At 43.9% G+C, this 21,514-nt stretch overlaps 1 protein-coding gene across 1 annotated transcript in view; it reads left to right on the forward strand.

The window, feature by feature from the left end:
- The first annotated feature begins 2,303 nt into the window (after window positions 1–2,303).
- Window positions 2,304–21,514, forward strand: part of nvd (cholesterol 7-desaturase nvd) — a 121,417-nt gene continuing 102,206 nt past the window's right edge. The window contains exon 1 of the mRNA XM_070279921.1: window positions 2,304–2,330. Within this exon, the coding sequence (XP_070136022.1) occupies window positions 2,319–2,330 (12 nt within the window). The 5' untranslated portion in view covers window positions 2,304–2,318. The remainder of the gene's footprint in view (window positions 2,331–21,514) is intronic.

Consider the following 21,514-nt stretch of genomic DNA (forward strand, 5'->3'; position numbering starts at 1 on the left):
CGACTACGATTAGCCAGCATCCACAGCAGAGACATGCCCATACAGGGACCTGTTTCCAGCCGCCCTCGTGTGGCGATTATAGTCGCTCTATCAGCGACATGCATCGTTGCGACACGCATTTGCTTGCGGGGTCTACCCATTGGCAAAGGACGCACCAACAAAATAAACAAATTTTTAGTAATATAGGGTTCGTTAAATTCTTTGACCACCTTTTAATAAAACCAAGGACACTTTTTTTATAGACGACAAAGCTTAACAACATCTGCATACATGAGTACTAGAGAGTTCGTTAAAGAAGTTAATAAAAAGAGTAAACACTAACGTGCCAAGATGACTTCCTTGAGGGGAAGAGGAAATTTTTATTTTTAAAATAGACTTTTTGTGTTCTTTGCTTTAAGAAGCTGAAGATCCACGTTAGGAGGTCTGTAGAAAAGTTTACTCAACAGGAGTGAGGGATTGACTTAATGGAATGCATTACTAAAGTTAACTAATTTTTCAAATAACTTCGAAATTTCCGACATTTTAGAAATGCATCTGTAATTGGCAGCATCGGACTTTTCCCCTTTTTATGTAAGGGAATTATGAAAGATTCCTTCCACTTAGGGGGGCAAAACGCACACATGTTTAAAATTTAAGTGTATGTGTAGCAGAGAAAAAAAATTAGAGCAGAGCATTTACTGAGCGAGAAAACGTAGTTTTTCATTTAATTTTTTGTTTATTCAAAAGCTTTAATTGTAATTAAACATTTTTTTATACCCTTGCAGAGGGTATTATAATTTTGTCCAAAAGTGTGCAACGCAGTGAAGGAGACATCTCCGACCCTATAAAGTATATATATTCTTGATCAGGATCACCTCCTGAGTTGATATGAGCATGTCCGTCTGTCCATCCGTCTGTCCGTCTGTCTGTCTGTCTGTCTGTCCGTTTCTACGCGAACTAGTCTCTCAGTTTTGAAGCTATCGTCTTGAAACTTTGCACACACCCTTCTTTCTTTTGCACGCAGTATATAAGTCGGAACGGCCCGGATCAGCCGACTATATCCTATAGCTGCCATATAACTGATTGATCGGAAATGGTATAACTTTGACGTTTTTAGAGTTAGAGAGTTCAAATTTGACATGAGAGCATTTTTTGGCAAAACATTACGACATGCCAAATTTCATAAGGATCGGCCGACTATATCCTATAGCTGCCATATAACTGAACGATCGGAAATGACCCAACTTTTGTTTTTTTGAAGATTGAAAGAAGGAATTTAGTACAGATTCTATTTTTGGTCAGTTGATCCAACCTACTAAATTTCATAAGGATCGGACGACTATATCCTATAGCTGCCATATAACTGAACGATCGGAAATTACCCAACTTTTGTGTTTTTGAAGATAGAAGTTTGGGATATTTTTAGTTTTGGTTTTTGTATTATATTAAATTGGGTTATATTATCATATTTTCATAAGGATCGGCCAACTATATCCGATGTATGCGATATATATCCGGTTTTAACTGCAAGGGTATATAAACTTCGGCTCCGCCCGAAGTTAGCTTTCCTTTCTTGTTTTATTTTAAAGAAAGCTTTGCTAGCAATAGTTCTTAAACAAATGAAAAACTACGCTTCCCTATCTATGTATATTTTCTATGGAGAAAACTTTTTCCAACCCAATTTCGGAGAAAATTTTTATCAGTGGAAACATTTTAATTTTTAAGCTTGGGGTGTCAAATGAGTCAAAATAAGAGCAAATGAGAGAGCTTCTAAAAAAATTTTAAAGTGCTGAAACTGTCAGTGTGCCGGCAGCGGTGCGGCAGAATTTCCAATCCTATGCACGTGTGCAAATGAGAGCTCGCATATGAATTTTTAAACAGAGGGGGAAAAAATACATGTTTACGGTTAGTGTTTACAAAGTTATAAAACTGCTTCGGATCCTGAGCGCTCTAGCGCCAAGCTTCTAACTAAACATGTTAAAACTATTTAAAAGTGGTTGAATCGATTCTGCCGGCATCCTGCCGCGGCACGGAACATATTTTGTCTCGTGACTTCAACGCCCCCATTGGCCCCTGTTTGGTAAATCAAGCACTTTTTGCTGTAAGAATAATAAAGTATAAAATAATACCTTAGTAAAATAATACCTAAGTAATACAATACCTATCTTACCTTCTTGAACACACTAAGAAATTAGGCTTCTCAGTGAGGTCCGTTACAAAAATATTTAACGCATTATCACTAGAAACATTAGGTGTCTCAAATTCTGGTTTTGGTTTTTTGTACATCAGTTTATTTATTTTCAGATTAAATGGAAGTTGCTTTGCGTGGTTTAAAAAATATGATTAATTCTGTAAGCATGGAATACCAAAACATTATATTAATTTTGATGGTGATATCTATATGTCTCTATTGGATTTTTTTTCTTCCTTTTGAATGGAAAGAAGTAAGTCTTATTAACTTTTATTATTTAAAAAAAGAGTTTATAGGAGCGTTCCATCAAATTCATAGATTCCACGCGATTGCCCGAGCCCAGATATAAAAAAAAAGAGCTTTACTAAATATATTCCCGTTTAAAGGCCTTGATTATTCACAGTGAATTAATTACAACGTACTCTGATTCTCCATCAGATCGTGGCTGTACCTTCGTGGCTGTTATACAGTACAATGAAACAATAAACCGACATGAAAATATTGGCGACTTTCTCCGCTCGTCTCCGGTTTCAGCGCTTGTCCTTCCGCGCTCAACATGTGCCGTTCGCCACAATCAGTTCATAGTTCCCATCGTTCGGACTTGCGCGCTCGAGTTCCTTGGTTCTACGTGTCTCTTCTACTGCTTCAACGGCTGTCATGCCACTCGGTCGCCAGGATACACATCATTCTAACGTATGCCGGAAAGATATGAAGCTTTGATGCCTGGCAGCCGGACGAAGGGCCTTCCAACCTTTCAGGACACACAAACGGATCTACGAATGTTCGAATCTGGTCCCCGTGAACACAGTTGCCAGGTACCAAAGCTGTACGCTGTATGCATAGATATGCACTGTGAGGTTCGTGGCGGGCCTGATACTCGCCTCGCAGCCCATTTACGCTAGAGAATCAGTGTGGCTACAGACCAGCGAACCTTAACTGGACCGTAGTTTCCCCAGTCGGGTTCCTTGCCGGGCTTGAGTTCCCAAGTCGGCCACGCCCTACCCCTAAAATTCAGTAATGCGTACGCCTGAACGGTCCGTTTGTATGCTTCGTGGCAAGGCCATGGTTTGGCAATTGCCCAACTCTAACCTTCCTAGGGAACTCGCCAAACTCTCGAACTAGATTTGAAACTTCCTTTGGGCTGTCAGACTCTCCAAAAACTTTCCTCCAATTTAACACTTCAAGCTTCTTTAAAGAACTCGTCCCGGGTTGCCTTTATATTTCTCTTGATGCTTATAATCCTGCTTGATATAACTCCACACACTACCCCAAAACTCCCCTTGGCAGCTTACTTCTTGTGCCCTTTTGTTTTAAAAAGAGTTGGGATTTCTTGTTATACAGTACAATGAAACAATAAACCGACATGAAAATATTGGCGAGTATATTAAGAGTAGGTCTGTCCTTACCCGATGGGTCGGACCGGATGGTGAACTGGTGATTTGAGCTATGACGTAGGATACCCAGCAACTAAGCATAACGGCTGATGTGAAAATTCTCCTAGCATGTGTTATCACTAGCCAGTGCTAAGGTAAATGTCACACGGGCACCTTCTTTCTGTGAGATTGGTAAAGGTCCGTTTTTATAGATGTACCCTTTTTGTTGTCATGTTATGCGTTTAATCGAAGGTTGGGATAATAGTGGATTTTAAGTGAAGCCTTTTGATATTTTCTAGAGCAGATAAGATGTAGGACGAATCGGTATAAAACATAACTCGCAAATAACCGATTGCTGGGGTCTCAAAATAAGTGTTGTTCAAGGAGACCTTGAGCAAAAAGTCTGAGAGCAACCGTTTGCTTTGACGAGCAATATTTTTTTATTACTTTTCGCTCTGTTCTTTCCAGAACCATTTGACTTTGTGAGACGATTCAAAAAGTCTTTTTTGTATGTATGTATGTATGTGAAAGTTAGTGGATTTTATTTCATTTGCCTTTGTAACTCAATGCCATAGTCGTATGGCAGCTATAAGATAGAGTCGACCGATCCTTATGAAATTTGGCATGTCGTATGACTTTGCCAAAAATAGCTCTCATGTAAAATAGCTCTCTCATTTGAACTCTCTGACTCTAAAAACAACAAAGTTATATAATTTCCGATCAATTAGTTATATGGCAGCTATAGGATAAAGTCGGCACATCCCGGTCGTTCCGACTTATATACTGCGTGCGAAGGAAAGAAGGGTGTGGGTAAAGTTTCAAGATGATAGCTTTAAAACTGAGAGATTAGTTTGCGTAAAAACAGACAGACGGACAGACGGACGGACGGATGGACAGACGGACATGCTTATATCAACTCAGGAGGTGATCCTGATCAAGAAAATATATACTTTATAGGGTCGGAGATGTCTCCTTCACTGCGTTGCACACTTTTGAGCAAAGTTATAATACCCTCTGCAAGGGTATAAAAAGTTAACAGTTATTTGCGAGCTATGGTGTAAGGCAGTGGGGGTTGGGTTAGAAAAAGTTTTCTCCATAGAAAATTTAGATAGGGAAGCAACTTTTGATGTAACGAAATATCAAATAAAAAACTAAATTTTTTTTCGCTCAGTGAATGCTCTGCTCTAATTTTTTTTCTCTGCTGCACATACACATACATTTTAAACGTGTGTGCGTTTTTTAACGCTGATAATAAAAAATTTCCAAAGTGGAAGTAAGTCATTGTTTTTTCAGAAATATTCATTGTTATGTGGTACATTTTATTTTACATATCTATATATATAAAAATGCTCTGTTCGTATCTACGTCATTTATAGACTTGAAAAGTTCTGAACCGTTTAAGCCCAAATTTTTACCCAACATGCGTTGAGGTTCCAGCTCGGTTTGTGTCTACTTTTGATGTTGATAGCTTATCTGCGTTTGCGAATATATCAGTTTTTTTCGCGTTTCCCCGTGCCCCTACTTTTCTATTTAGGCAGCAGCTAAGAAGAAAATGTCAAATGAAAATGTCAAAATGTCAGAAACGAAGTCATTAGAAACGAAGTCATGCCACCCAAGAAGTCGAATTTTGGTCGTCTTACTCGCAATACAAAAGCAAAAAGACGTAACATTTCAAATAGGACTGACGAAGAGCGGGCCTCCATTCCACAGTGGTCCGGCTTGTATGAAAAGAGCGGCCAAAAATACTTCTAATCAAAGTAGGGACTTGAAACTTGGCACAAAATATTTTTATTTTTATTCTAAGATAATATGTTAAAATCAGCCAGATCGGGCAACTATATCATATAGCTGCCATTAAACTGATTGATCGGAAATGCTCTAACTTTGGTGTTTTTACAGTTAGAGAGTTCAGTTTTTGTACGAAGGCTATATTTGACAAAATAACACGACCTCATAAGGATCGGCCGACTATATCTTATAGCTGCCATATAACTGAACGATCGGAAATGGTATTTGGTATAAATACAAACTTTGGTATTTTTGAAGATAGAGGCTTGAGACTTTGTTTTAGATTTTTATTGCATCTAAAGAACATTATAAATAGAAACAATAACAATAAGAAACAGAAACAATAAATAGAATACAACATATACAACGAAACACAAATGCACATTGCTTCGTTTACTCCTTTCATCGCATTCATAACACGCTCAAGTAAACGATGACAAGCAAGGCTTCACAAAAAATCGCATAGCACTAAGAGGGGCAACAGGTGGCAGCTGAAATTGAAAACATAGATTAAGCATACATTCACTAATATTAACAATCAAGTTTTGTTTTACGCGTACGCACGCGTAACAACTTGTTGTCCAACTGAAAGCAACATATGAAGAAAAACACATCACTCACACATCACTTAAAACAATAATGCAACATATTATTTCATACAAATAACATAAATACACAGCGCATACCTTGCTTTTGGTAATTTATTACACTTTATGGCGATTAAACGCGATTTAATCTGGTTTTTAAGATCTTCCAAAGAGCAAAATTTTAAGCTGCGTGCGCTGCGATTTCCACGTGTTCTTATTGTCTCTTTTCTCTCGCTATTCGTAGCGCTTAAGAACGATGGAATGAAAAAATTCTTTTGTCGTTCTATTCATTGTTCTATTTCGAACCAGTTCATAAAATTAAAGCGGCAAATTTCAAACTTTTAATTTTTTATTTTTGGCCTATGAAACCGACCACTGTGCATTCGAGAGACTGAGCGGCTGAGAGCCATGCGGATGCACAACGCGGAGACAGCAGAAACGCGAGCAGCTAGGCTTGAGCGAACACGATTGAGAGTTAGGCAGTCGCGTTCTGCAGCAATCGATTTGATTCGGTCTCAAAATAATGAATGCGACAGGGCAAGGGTAGCTGAAGCGCGTTTACAGCTTGCAACAGATCGAAACCTGCAATACAATCGTCTTGCATCGTCTTGCATTCCGATATAATCCAACTGTTGATTACAGCTCGAATCGCAATGTCGTTATTGGCCGGATGAATCAGGTCTGCACACACTGTCAGACTCTCAAATTCAACAACGAACCACCAGAGCCTCTGCACTCTCTATTAGCTGGATCTACTGCTGAATCGAAGCATTTCCTGTCGAACATTAGGAAATACAACTCTTGCTTCCAAATGACGTCATTTGGTGCGGAAATTATAACTGCGCAATTCATGCCAACTTTTAAAATCAAAGGACAAATCTATCACAAAGCTGGTTCCCTGTTTCCGTTCTCAGACAGCGAACACAAATTTCTTCAAATGTATTTTATTGGTGATGACGGAGCTGAAGTCGATGCACGTTATGGAATCAATACCTCGGTGAAGAAGCCCATTATTTCGCAGCTGCAGAAGCTTTTTCACGAACGGAACCATTTGGTGCGTTTGTTCAAAACAGCAATCGATATGATGCCTTCGGATACTTATAAAATTGTCATTCATGCAGACAAAACGCCTGCTGAAGAACATATCAGGAGATACAATGCTCCAACTATAGACGAAGTGGCAATTGTCATAGTCGGGAATCAGTTCCAACCTCGAGATATTGTTCTACATCGACGAAACGATCGATTGGTAAACGTCGCAGAAACTCACCGTTGTTTCGATTTCAATGTGAGGATGGTAGATCCAGTCAATGGTGTAGAAACGAATAAAAAGTGCAGCGCGATGAACTTTTACTCATACCGATTAATGGTTCGGAGGACCGATGACAATCATATATTGAAATGTCGTCAGTTTTTTCATCAGTACATTGTCGATATGTATGCCAAAATTGAAACAGAACGTTTGCTGTTCCTCCGATTGAATCAGACGAAACTTCGGTCCGAGGAATATACCCATTTACGGGATGCTGTGATGAATGACCGTAACACAACAATCGTTGGAAAACTCACGATTTTGCCATCCTCATACATCGGTAGTCCACGCCACATGCAGGAATATGCTCAAGATGCCATGGCATACGTTCGTTGCTACGGCGTCCAGACTTATTTATCACCTTCACATGCCATCTAGCGTGGGACGAGATAGTGCAGCTGTTATTTCCTGGACAATCGTCTACGGATAGGCATGACATCACAGCCCGTGTTTTCAGACAAAAGCTCAAGTCACTGATGGATTTCATTGTGAAACATGGAGTTTTTGGATCTGTGCGGTGCTGGATGTATTCAGTAGAATGACAGAAGAGAGGATTGCCGCATGCGCACATACTAATCTGGCTATATGATAAAATTACTCCAGACGAAATCGAAGATGTGATATGCGCTGAGATTCCACGGGCCGAGGTTGATACGAATTTGCATGCAGTTGTCATCAAGAACATGATCCATGGCCCATGTGGTACCCTCAACCCAAGTTCACCATGCATGGTAGACGGGAAGTGTTCCAAGCGATATCCTCGAGCATTTGCAGCCAACACCGTAACAGGGAACGATGGATATCCTCTGTATAGGATATGTCTAAAGATGGCGGGACTTCGGCATTGTTAAACATGAGAATTGGTGATATTGAGGTAGACAATCGTTCGGTGGTTCCATACTCACCCCTATTGTCAAAATCATACAAAGCGCACATCAACGTAGAATAGTGCAATTCCGTGAAATCGATTAAATATATTTGTAAGTACGTGAATAATGGCAGCGATATGGCAGTTTTTGGTGTTCAGGCAGAAAATGGTGACAGCAGTACGAGTTGTCAATGAAATCTCTCAATACCAGGCTGGAAGATACATAAGCAGCAACGAAGCTGCACGGCGAATTTTTTCGTTCCCCATTCATGAACGCTATCCAGCTGTAGTTCACTTGGCAGTCGATTTGGAGAATGGTCAACGTGTCTATTTCACCGAACGAAATGTATAAGAAAGAGTCCTGAATCCGCCTGCGACAACTCTGATTGCCTTCAGATTTGACAAATCTCAACGGCATCACACATGCCACCTTCCGCAGTGCGTGCCAAGCATTAAATTTGTTGGAGAACGACCAACAGTGGGATATCTGCATGTCGCGGAACGGATTAGGCTATCGATAGTCAGGATTTTTATGAAGTCAGTATTTTTATGAAGTCTAGTATTTAGTTTAGGTTATTTGGTCGCACTAAAATCGGGTAAAATGGAACACAATATTTGGCGGATAAAGCACATCGATTTGCGCCATCACAGAAAGGGGAAGAGAAACTGCGGTATGTAGGATAAGTAATTATGTATCAGGTTAAGAACAATTGTCTTGTAGAATAAAACGCTCGTTACACACCACATCACTTCAACAACTGTCCTATCTGAGTGTTATAAGGCATTCCCGTGATCGGCCAAGCGGTGACAAATTCTTTTATTCGCACTCTGCAAGATGATGCCCACGAAGCACTCACCCAGGCGGAGCCCCAGGCTGGAAGCCTCGGGCGTTCCCGCAACTGCGACCACCACGGCCACAGCAACTGGCACCGCGACCAGCTCTGCGAGTGTGGCTGGTGATCGGCAGAGGCCACAGACTCCGAAGGAAAGTGGAACAGCCGCCAGGAAAGCGGCAAGTAACCTGCAGCCCGAAGCGACGGGGCAGACTACGGATTCCACAACTGTGGTGGCGACCTTAATGGAAAGGATCGCACGTCTGGAGTCAGAGCTGGCGAAGGCAAGAGCAAGTGGAGGAAAAGCAGAGGCCGCCAGAGATCCCGTTGGAATCGGGGCACGCGGCGTTGGAGTGAGCGGTGCAGCGAATACACCGCCATGTTCGAGTGGAACGCTGCCACATCATGGAGCAGCGCCACGGCAGAGTTTGAGCGAAAACCTGCCCAGGCAGATGAGGGACAATCTGCAAACGGATCTCGGAGTGACGCCATCGCTGCAGTTGCCGCCACAATGGAGTGCGAATTTGGCGCCGACGCTTGGCGGCCAAACGGGCAACCTGTGTCAACAACAACAATACTGGGCTATTCTCCGCCATCTTGTGTGACCGCCGCAGCACAGCCGGTGCTAGGTTATGTTCACCCAGAGGTACCTGCGCCATCGCCCATATCATATGGAGCGCCGACGACAAGCATACAAGGATGGACGCCACGCAATTTGCCGCCACAATGGAGTGCGAATTTGGCGCCGACGCTTGGCGGCCATTGGGCAAACGGGCAATCTGTGTCAACAACAACAATACTGGGCTATTCTCCGCCATCTTGTGTGACCGCCGCAGCACAGCCGGTGCTAGGTTATGTTCACCCAGAGGTACCTGCGCCATCACCCATATCATATGGAGCGCCGACGACAAGCATACAAGGATGGACGCCATGCAGACTACCTGATCTTCCCGATTTCGAGGGTCAGCCAGAGGAATGGCCAATATTCCTGTGTGCGTTCACGGAGACAACTGCAGCCTACCAGTGCACCGAGTTGGAGAACAACCAGAGGCTAGTGAAAGCCCTGAAGGGAGAGGCTCGCGAAACAGTGAAGTCGTTGCTCATCCATCCCAGCAACGTACAAGCTGTTATGGAGCAGCTACGATTCCGGTATGGACGCCCGGAGCAACTGATCCGCAGCCAATTGGAGAGCGTGCGCGAAGTGCAGCCGATTCAGGAGGCCAACATCGTGAGGATCGTGCCGTTCGCGACGAAGGTTAGCAACCTGTCAGCGTTCCTGCAGTCGACCGCGACCGGCAGCCAGCACCTAGCCAACCCAACCCTAATGGAGGAGCTGATAGCCAAGTTGCCGCTAAGCAAGAGGTTGGACTGCGGAAGGCACGCGGCCACGATACAGCCGTATCCGACGGTGGCGCACCTGAGCGAGTGGCTCCATGAATTCGCCAAACTGGTGTGCACTGTCACGGACGCCGGAGCCAGGGAACAACCGAAGCGAAGGATTCTGCACGCAAATAGTGTTCGCGAGGAGGAGCAATATGTCGACCGCCCCAGATGCTGCCCTATATGCGAGGGACAGCACCAGGTCAGGGAATGCAAGGACTTCATCAGCGCCTCTACAACGACACGGATCGAGTCCGCGAGGAAGCGACAACTGTGCTTCTCGTGCCTGGAGCCCGGACACATGTCCCGGTTCTGCAGGAAGAGCCGCGGATGCAACGTCCTCGGATGCCAGATGAGGCATCACCACCTGCTCCACGAAGTACCTGAACGATCCAAACGGCCGCCAGTCGCAGATGGGGGCCACAGGAGGGATCAGGACCGACAGCCGTACAGAGACGGCAACAATCGGAGGGGAGTGCCACGGTCAGTGGATTCCAGCGAAAGGAACCATCCTACGTCGGCCGCAATTGTAGACGCGCGACGTGAGCGGGATGAAGGGCGATCGGCATACGATCGCCAGGAGTTGCCGCACCGAAACCTCAACATTGACTCAATTGGATGCCACCTGCTGTTCAGGATTCTACCCGTGACGATGTGGACTTCGCGTCGGCTTACATCCGGATAATGGACGATTATGTCAAGAAGGGATACGCACGACGACTGGAGGCCCAGGAAGTCCAGAGGTTTCAGGAGGGCAAAGTGTGGTACCTGCCACACTTCGGAGTGGAAAACCCGAACAAGCCTGGGAAAATCCGGCTGGTTTTCGATGCGGCTGCCAAGGTGGACGGTGTGTCTTTGAATTCAGCGCTACTGAAAGGCCCACAGCGCTACAAGCCCCTCCCAGCAGTGCTCTTCCATTTTCGAGAAGGAGCGGTTGGAGTTTGTGCAGACATCAAGGAGATGTTTCATCAGGTACTGATGCAGCCGAAGGACAGATGCGCCCAGAGGTTTCTGTGGTGAGACGGAGACGACCAGCGAGAGCCGGACGTATACGAGATGGCAGTAATGACGTTCGGAGCGGCCTGCTCACCATGTTCGGCGGACTACGTGAAGACCGTGAATGCCTTGCGGTATAGCAGCACGGACCCGCGAGCAGCCCTGGCCATCAACGAATACCACTACGTGGATGACTACGTCGACAGTTTCTCCAGCGAGGACGAAGCTATCGCCATCTCGACACGGGTGAGAGAAATTCACGCTGAAGCAGGTTTTGATTTGTGCCGATTTACCTCCAGTTCGGCAAGTGTGGTCAGAGCGCTGAACCCACTTGAGTCCATCGCCAGCGTCGGATGGACCGAAGCTGAGGAGAAGGTGCTTGGGATGTACTGGCAGCCGGCTACCGATGAGTTCAAGTTCGGCGTCAAGTACCATCGAGTCCCGAGGAACGTGATGACGGGGGAACGAGTCCCTACCAAGAGGGAGTTCCTAAGCTTGGTGATGTCTACGTTTGACCCGATTGGGTTCCTGAGCTGCTACATGGTGACTGCCAAACTGCTGCTGAGGGAGATTTGGCGGAGAGGAGTCAACTGGGACGAGCCGCTACCGGATGAATTGGCCGCAGCCTTCGAGGATTGGCGGCAAGGGATGAGTCGGATCCAGGAGTTCCGATGCCCGCGCCACTACTTTGGCGGCGGACGAGTGCGGACGCTACAGCTGCACATCTTCGTGGACTCCAGTCAATCGGCGTTCGCAGCAGCGGCCTACTGGCGGGCCACGTACGAGAACGGAGACGTGCAGGCGCACTTCATAAGCTCCAAAACGAAATGCGCCCCGATGAGGACCATGTCGATCCCGCGACTGGAACTCCAAGCAGCGGTATTGGGCACGAGATTGATGGACACCGTCAAGCAGGAGCACGGTGTGGCGATCAGCAACTGTGCGCTATGGACGGACTCCAAGACTGTGTTGCACTGGATAAGCAACACCCACCGGAGATACAAACAGTTTGTCGGAAACCGGGTGGCGGAGATTTTGGAATCGACAGAGGCGTCCCAGTGGAGATGGATCCCGTCCGCCGAAAACGTGCCGGATGACGCGACAAGGCCGCGCAAGGCCGTGGACCTGAGCATCGGTTCGCGATGGCTAAGCGGACCGCCGTTTCTACGAGGACCAGAGGAGAGCTGGCCGAGATCGAGCGAGGACTGGATTCCTCCGACGACCGACGACGAGGAAATGAAATGTGAGTTTGCCTTGGTCACGGTAAACTTTATATCCCTGCAGAGGTTCTCCAGCTATAATCGACTGGTGAGGACGACTGCGTGGGCGCTCAGATTTGTTCGACGATGCCGTGGAATACGTCGCGATGAAGAGGTCTACGGATTGACCGCGATGGAGTGCGCTGAAGCAGAGCGCGCATTGATACGGCAGTCGCAGCGAGAAGTGTTTGCTGAGGACAGCCAAGGAAACGTCGCCAAGAACAGCCGACTGCACGGACTGTCCCCATACCTTGACGAGGACGGAGTATTGAGAGCCAGTGGAAGGATCGACGACGCGACGTGTGTGCCATACAACGCACGTCGGCCGATCATACTGTCTCACGAGGAGGCGCTGGCAGAGATGATCGTGCAGCAACACCACGAAAAGATGTGCCACCAAAACACGGAGGCGATGATCGGATCGATTCGGAGCAAGTTCTGGATAACGAACTTGTGGAGACTGCTACGGAGGGTGGTGAGCAAATGCAACGTTTGCAAGCTGCGGAAGGCACGACCCACACAGCCCGAGATGGGCCCCCTGCTTGCGGATCGACGAGAGGCCAACGGATGGCTATTTAAGTCTACTGGCCTGGATTACTTTGGGCCGCTCTTTGTGACAATTAGACGTCGCACAGAGAAGAGGTGGGTGGCACTGTTTACGTGCCTGACCACGAGGGCTATCCACTTGGAGATGGCTCACGATTTGTCCACCGACTCCTGCATAATCGCCATCAGGAACTTCATGACCCGCCGTGGACCAGTGGTCAGGATAAGGAGCGACAATGGGAAGAACTTCGTTGGAGCCGACCGCGAGGCCAAGAGGTTCAGCGAAGTGTTCAGCCTGCACAGATCCAGGGCGAGCTGTCGTCTAAGGGAGTCGAATGGATCTTCAACTGCCCGGCGAACCTAGCTGAAGGAGGTGCCTGGGAGAGGATGGTGCAGTGCGTGAAGAAGGTGCTGGCGCACACAATGAAGGAGCTCGCGCCCAAGGAGCATGTACTGGAGAACCTGCTGATAGAGGCGGAGAGCATCGTAAACTCTCGTCCGCTCTCTCATCTACCGGTGACGGTGGACCAGGAGGCTCCACTGACGCCTAACGATTTGCTGAAAGGAGCATCGGATATCCCAGATCTCCCCAAGGATGATGGACAGAAGCCCGTGAGATCCGCTACTAGAAAGCAGTGGCGCATAGCAAGGATGATGCGCGATCGCTTCTGGAAGCGTTGGGTGCATGAGTACCTGCCAACTCTTGTGCGCAGGGAGAAATGGTGCAAGCGCGTCGAGCCCATCCGTCGAGGAGACCTGGTATTCATCTGCGATCCAGCCATACCACGAAGGGAATGGAAACGAGGCGTCTTCCACGACGGTGTTCACCGGGTAGGATGGAGTACCTCGTCGAGCAGCGGTGCGGACTACCGATCGAGCCAAGACGACTATGCGCCCCGCTTCGAAGCTAGCTGTCCTGGACGTGGTGAATGCGGCTGCTTCACGGGGGTGGGGATGTCGCGGAACGGATTAGGCTATCGATAGTCAGGATTTTTATGAAGTCAGTATTTTTATGAAGTCTAGTATTTAGTTTTGGTTATTTGGTCGCACTAAAATCGGGTAAAAAGGAGCACAATATTTGGCGGATAAAGCACATCGATTTGCGCCATCACAGAAAGGGGAAGAGAAACTGCGGTATGTAGGATAAGTAATTATAATTATGTTATTACATAATTATGTATCAGGTTAAGAACAATTGTCTTGTAGAATAAAACGCTCGTTACACACCACATCACTTCAACAACTGTCCTATCTGAGTGTTATAAGGCATTCCCGTGATCGGCCAAGCAGTGACACTGCATTCATCATGCGTGCAACACGGCACATCCGCACCAAATTTGCTCATTGTTTGCAATCATATTGACTGCTTGCTTCCCTTCATCTCCAACAGAGTTATGGGAAAGATATCGTTCGCATATGGCTGAGGATATTTTGCACAGAGTACGTCTAGAAAATTCTGACATGACCATGGAGTTGACAGAAGAAATTTACAATGAAACTTAGGGATAAGGATTGAAGACAAGTGCTTAGCTATTGCAAATAAAGTGCTAAGTCAATTGGGAATGCCAGCACCTGCCTGAACTACGACTGCAACATTTGATGTGGATTTGCGCCGTTAGCAGAATTACAACAGTCATGATCTCCAGTCATATGTCAATCCCAGTCAATCCAACATTACGAAATTAAACATTACGTGAAGATGTCCTCATTCCTAGGATTCCTATGTTCCCGACTGATACACCGTTCCAGTTCAAGAGATTGCAGTTTCCCATTCGTTTGGCGTTCGCAATGACCATAAATAAAGCCCAAGGTCAATCTCTGGAGTTTTGTGGTTTGGATTTGGATGAAGATTGTTTTTCACACGGACAATTATATGTTGCGTGTTCCCGTGTCGGAAAACCAAATAATCTTTATATTTACGCGGAGAATGGAGAAACAAAGAATATTGTATACCCACAAGTATTACAGAATTAAATGAATTTGAAAATTATTCTTTTTTGTTTGACTTATTTCTTATGCGTGCAACCACAATATGCCACAGCGAAACGTGGCAGGGTACTGCTAGTTTTAATTATAAGAATATAAAAATAATTTCCATATTTATTAATAAACAATTTCCCAGCGAAATTTTGCCGCTAAAAAAATGTTGTAAAATAATTTAATTTGGAAAAACTTAAAAAAATAAACAAAAAAAACTAAGAAAATAATAAAAACAGTTAAAAACCATAAGTAAAAAAACACTTTCATAATAATTAAATTATAATAATAATTATTTAATTAATTAATTTAATAAATTATGAAAGATTTAATAAATAATTAAAGAAGATTTAAGATTCATTTTCATAAAATAATTCAACTTTCGGTCAATTCCTTCATTATTAAAGAAGTATTAAAGAAGCGTTTTGGTCAACAAAAGAAAATAAATGAATGCATAGAGTGTGTTAAAAACATTCGGCTGCATTCCTCATTCCAAAAGCACTCTTCTTACTTCCCACCCCAATTCACTTAATTTCAAAGCAACAGAATGCCCATGAGTTATAATGCTCTCTTACTCTCTCACTCCTTCTCACTCAATTTGTTGTGTCTCTTGCACTCATTCATTCTATTCCATTCGAATGTATTCTATGGCTGAGGCAATAAGAATGTATTCCTTCAGACCTCTAGTTTACGAGCTCGTTCTTGCAGGCGGTGAATGCGTGGTCGGCTTCTGTAGACCAAAGAATCGGGGTTTTGTCGTACTTTTTATTGCCTTGGATAATTCGAATAGCCCAAAAGGCGTGATAATTGCTTTTTTGGAAATATCTTGTGGTTCGACAGGAATATGGTGATACGCTTTTTTGCAGGTTGATTTTCGAAAATATTTTCTTACCTCGTTACATCCAGTATGTACGGAATCTGATATTGATCCGGCACTGTTACGTTGTTCATTACTCAGTAGTCGCCACACGGTCGCCACCCTTCATTTGCTTTCTTTACCAGGTAAATGGGGTGGACCAGTTGCTATTTAAGGGACGGCATATTTCTTTCTCGATGAGGTAGGAGAACTCGGATTGTCCAGCTTTGTGTTTGTCGGGCGCGAGCTAGAGTAGGCGGGCCGTTGGATGTTGCTGGCAGCCGATTCGAGTTGATCGTTGCGAGATCGCGATATTCGTGAAGCAATCTAGCTTATTGGTTAATCGTGTCGTAGGATAAAATTGCGTTGATTTTCCGTTGAAGCGCGTGACATTTTGTTTCGAGCAGCGTAGTTCGATCGATGAATTTGCGTCATATCATATCGATTAGTAAGTGGAAATGTTGAAGAAAATCGGATCTAGTGATAGCGCAGTTGACGTCAGCTATCACGAAGGTTCAAACGAAGTTTCGTCGCAATCCCAGTGACAATGCTATGCGTTTTTCTCCATAGGTTTGTATTTTCGTGCCATTGGCGGGGAAAGAAGCTTTGGAGTGAGCATAGTTTTTGCGTTTTTGCAGGGTGGCATCACTGAAATGGCGGCGCCGGTGTCGATGAGAAACTGCGTTTTGGAGAAATTGTCGTTGATGGCGAGGCGGGCAATTGTGTTGTGGTGTTCTTCGTATTTGTCTGCCGAAACCGAAGACTGTTTTAGTTTTTTGGTTCGGATGAAAAAAAGCATGGTTGGCGACATTTTTTGGCGGCGTTGCCAAACCAACACTGCGGTACCAACACATGTCTGCAGTTATGACACTGTTGCGATCGGTTCGCAAGCTGTTCTTGCAAGAACGGTTTTTGAACAGCGCGTTGATTTATTGTTCAATCGTCGAAAACGGCGCTGCTGGTTGGCGCCGACTTGGGTTCGACGGTGCGTACCTGATGAAAATCACCGACTGCCATCACTTTGTCTGCCAACTTAGCTAAGTTTGCTAGGCTGGCGTCCGATGTTTGCAAGATCGCTTGAACTTGTGTTGGTAAGCGCTGCAGCCACAGTGCTTTCAAGAAAGATTCGTAAACTTTGTTTGTGGCGAGTGCATTTTACTCGTTGAGCAGTTGTGCGGGGCGCTTGTCACCAAGGTCGGGCTCCGTTATTAACTTATGGATTTTCTTTTGTTCGCTTTCGCAGAAGCTTTCCAGAATTCACGACTTCAAATTTTCGTACTTTCCTGTGCGTGGTTGGTTGAATCGGCAATTCGGGCCAACACCCAACACCCAATTGACGCTAGGATCGAGTTAAATTTCGTTTCGTCCGAGGTTATTCCCGCCAGAACGAAGTTGTCGAAGTTGTTAGGCGAGAAAGAGTGTGTGTTGGAGATGTACTCCCGCAATATCGATACTCGCGTAAGTTATCGAGTTTGCTCGTGCTAACGATAACGGATAAAGACTGCCACAGACACAATCCACGATCTGAGCCACTTCTGAGAGTTTTCCTGTTAAATTTTAGCTTGAAGTTCGTTAGAGGAGCGCTTTCATTGAACAGATCTATTGTTTTTGGAATGCATATAGGGAAGTGCGTATCCAGTAGCATAGCTAGAGATTGAATAAGGTTCAACAGGTTTAAGACACACTATGGTCCTTTTCGTTTCAGCTCGCCCACTCGCGTAAGTTATGGAGTGGCGTTGGAGTGGCATCTAAATAAGAGACCCATGTCGGTTTTTTTGCTTTCTTCTGCTTTGCTTTGCCTCTAGTCTAGTTTGATAGTTTTGACGATTCGTAGGCCATGTTGGATTAAAGTACGCGAATTAGAGTCGGCTGAAGCTTCGCGGTAGTCGCAAAACTATTGTAACTATAACTATGGAGCAAAAAAATGCTTAGGTGCCGTTTTTTTGTATGTGGTCACTTTTCTAGAAATTGCTCGTAAATGCCATGGTGCCTAGAGTAGGTCTTTATCGGCTATGGGTTTTTAAAAAAATCCTCTTTGTTCATGGCACCAATGAGTGTAACGTCAGAAAGGGACCGTCTTGCCGAACGGGTAGCCAACTTAAACCTAAGCCGGTGGGCACTCCATTCAAGCAACTGGCCAGGTCATCCTGAGACCTTGGACCCGTCTTTCTCGACTAGCTGTTAAGATTATTTGCCTGCGACAAACGAGAATGTGACTGATTCTGAGAATGAGGCTCCCCCTGAAGTTGATGTACGCACGCCCACACCTAACCCCGAAAGCAAGAAAGACTCCCCCGCACCCACGATTTCCGGCTGCCTCCCTCACCAACAAAGGACGTTCTGTGTCTGCATCCTGACTTTACGCTCCCACCCGGAAAATGAAAAAATGCAAAATCTACAAATGGAAAATGAAAAATGATCAAAGTCGGACTGGATCGGAGCCGTTGTAGTTGTTTGACGCCGTTCCGACCTTGCATACGATTTTTTTTCGCCTACCTGGTGAACGAGCCATTCGTGAAATAGAATCGTCTTCGTGAACCTTATCGAGGATCAGCCCCGGAATTACTTGGCCAGGAAACTCGAGTCTGAAACGGGGTTATAATAAAAAATACCCATTTCCCCTGCCCTTCGATAGCCCGTTGGTTGCAACGCCCCATACCGACAGGAACAGCTTAGATGCTTGAAAAGATTTAGCAAGTGAAGTGTCATGGAAAAAAGAACAAAGAGCTGCCGACACGTTCTTTAGTTTTTCTTATTTCTAGCGTTCTCCCTCAGTTTTTGTCAGCCCTTGCCCTAGGCCAGTGGATGGCAAAACGCAAACATGTTTAAAATTTTAGTGTATGCGTAGCAACAACAAACAATGACAGCCGAGTATTTACTGGGCGAAAAAACGTATTTTTTATTTCATTTTTCGTTCATTCTAAAGTTTGAATAGTCTGAATAATATTTTAAACTACGCTTCCCTATCTATTTTTTCTATGGAGAAAACTTGTTCCAACCAAATTTCAGAAAAAAAAAACAGGAAAACATTTTTTTAAGTTTAAGGGGACCCCCCCCATTCTCGGTTTTAAAAAATCGATTTTTTTTTTAAATTTAATTCGAACTTGTAACTATTCAAGAAGGTTCCCTGAAAATTTCAAGTAAAAATTTCAAAAACTCTTGAAGATATAGCCGATTTATGGTGGAAGCCTCAGGCGACGGCGAGAGCCGTCTCAAAACTTTAAACGCATTTTTCTCGAAACAGTGTTTTTACGACTGGCGCATGAGGTTACTCAAAAACTATTAATCCAATCGGTTCCAAATTTTAACACGTTATTCTATACATATATAGCTCTCGTATGAATTAGGATAAATCAAATCGGTGAAGATCTTCTTTACTTTTCAACTCGATTTGTGGCTGAAAAAAATGAAAATTAAAAAAAAAAAATTTCAAAGGTCTGCCATTTTGTTAATTTTTGAGCGAAGTTAATAATCCTAGTTCATACGAGAGCCAAACATGTACTTTTTCTAATCCCGTTGGAGTTTTTGGATTCAGATGTTCCAGTGAGCGGAAATCACATGCGCCGCCGAAAAGAAGGGCTTTTCTTTGATCACAAAAAACAACAACAAAAACAAAACAAAAAAAAATTCTGTGAAATGATTTTCTTCCTTTTTGTGTCTTAATATATGTAAGCACAGTTACAACCCTAAAAAATAATTTATGTTCATTTGCCAGCCCATTGAAAATCGTCAAAATTTAAAATCGAGAATGGGGGGGGTCCCCTTAAGCTGTCAATTGATGCAAAATGGGAGCAAATGAAAACTTCTAAAAGTGTGATCACAATTTGAGTGTGCTCACACTGTCAGTCCCCCAATGCACGCATGCTATAGGAAATAAGAGTTTGCCCCCCAATACCCTAGGCAGAGGAGTATCGTTTCTGTAGCACAAAAGAGTATAAAAGACTAAGTGCGAAGAATAAAACCCTTTCTATAAACGGGCGTATTCATATGGTAAGGCTGGCGGTAGTGTTTATTTCCAAAAACAAACAGTACCCCAGTGATAAGCAAAACGCACACATGTTTAACATTTGAGTGTGTGCGTAGCAGCAAATAACATTGAGAGTAGGGCATTTACTGAGTGGAATAACAATGTTTTTTATTTATGTTTTTGTTAATTCAAAAGTTCAAATGGGCACTTAAAAAGACTTTTAGTCTTGCTTTTTACATTAAAGAACGCTTTTCTAGCAACAGTTCTTCAACAAATGAAAAACTACGCTTTCCTATCTATATTTTCTATAGAGAAAACTAGTTCCAACCAAATTTATAAGAAAATTATTCTTTTTGTGTTTTTTAAGTTTGGGCTGTCAAGTAAGAAAAAATGGCAGCTTTACGGTAGAACTGCCGACCCTATGCACTATGGTCCAGCCGACCACTTTTGTTGGCCAAAATTCGTTGTTATTTAATTTTAGATATTAATGAGATTTTGAAAACATTTTAACAGAAAAAGAGTGACCATAAATGTTTTGTACCAAAAATATGCATAGATGGCGCCACATTCGCAATGTCAGACAAAAGTCAGCTGTTAAGATGCAAAGGCTCGTGCAGTGAAATAACGCACTCTTAAGTGTTATTTTCAATAAAAAAATTTGTTAAAAAAAAAAAAATTGAAAAAAAATTTGTGATGGGTTCTAATCAGTGGTCTTACAAGTGTAATATTTAAATTAAATTTCTGTAGCAGCACGGCGTTTCATGCTTATGTTTAAGTAATGTTTAAGTAAAGTTTATGTAATGCTTAGTGTAATGTTTATTTATTAGGCTTAAGTTTGTATAAAAGCTTAGTTGATCGCAAGCTGACTCTCTCTCGGCCGCTCGACTCAACGGGCTTTCTATAGAGAGTTTTAGCTCGGCAATGTCTAGGTCGGGCCGCCCTCTCTATTTTCGAGAGCTTTAGCTCGAGGTGACTTGTCGGGCCGCCCTCTCTGTGTATTTACTTGATTCCCTGCATGCACCATAAGCTGGTCTATCGTCTGATCATCCGGCTTCATCTGCATGCAGGAATAAACATTTGTAACGTTTTAAATTAAATATAAATATCCACTTTCAACCACTTTTTTTGGAATTGCATTTGCATTTCTAGTTCGTAATCTCAAATTCAACAACTCATAGTTGTTTTCCCTGTGGAAGTCTATCAAGGGCCAAGTATCTAAGAGCAATACTATTGTCGAACTTTTTAAAATGGCAATTTCTGAGGAAATTATTCCAAATTTTGAAGATGCTGGCAAGAAATTTTTTTATCGTTTGGCGGCAAGATGGAAAAGTTGCAGGCATAATGCAAAAGTATTTCAAAGCAGACATTCTGATTGGCTAAACACACAAACGTGGTTATCAGTTGGCCAGTTGTAATATCTCAAGGAGGAGACACAACTTTATTGATATAGGCAGCAAGGATGGCCGCTCGAAAACAGGGTAAAAACGCCCTGTTTACCATTTGTGTTACATTTTACAAATTTATTCCACTCCGCTTTTGAAGACAACACCAATTGCGCCTAACGAAGCCTTAGCCTTGCTACTTGATAAAAACCTTAGCAAA

Source organism: Drosophila bipectinata, chromosome 3L (assembly GCF_030179905.1).
Source record: "Drosophila bipectinata strain 14024-0381.07 chromosome 3L, DbipHiC1v2, whole genome shotgun sequence".
Lineage (NCBI taxonomy): Eukaryota > Metazoa > Arthropoda > Insecta > Diptera > Drosophilidae > Drosophila > Drosophila bipectinata.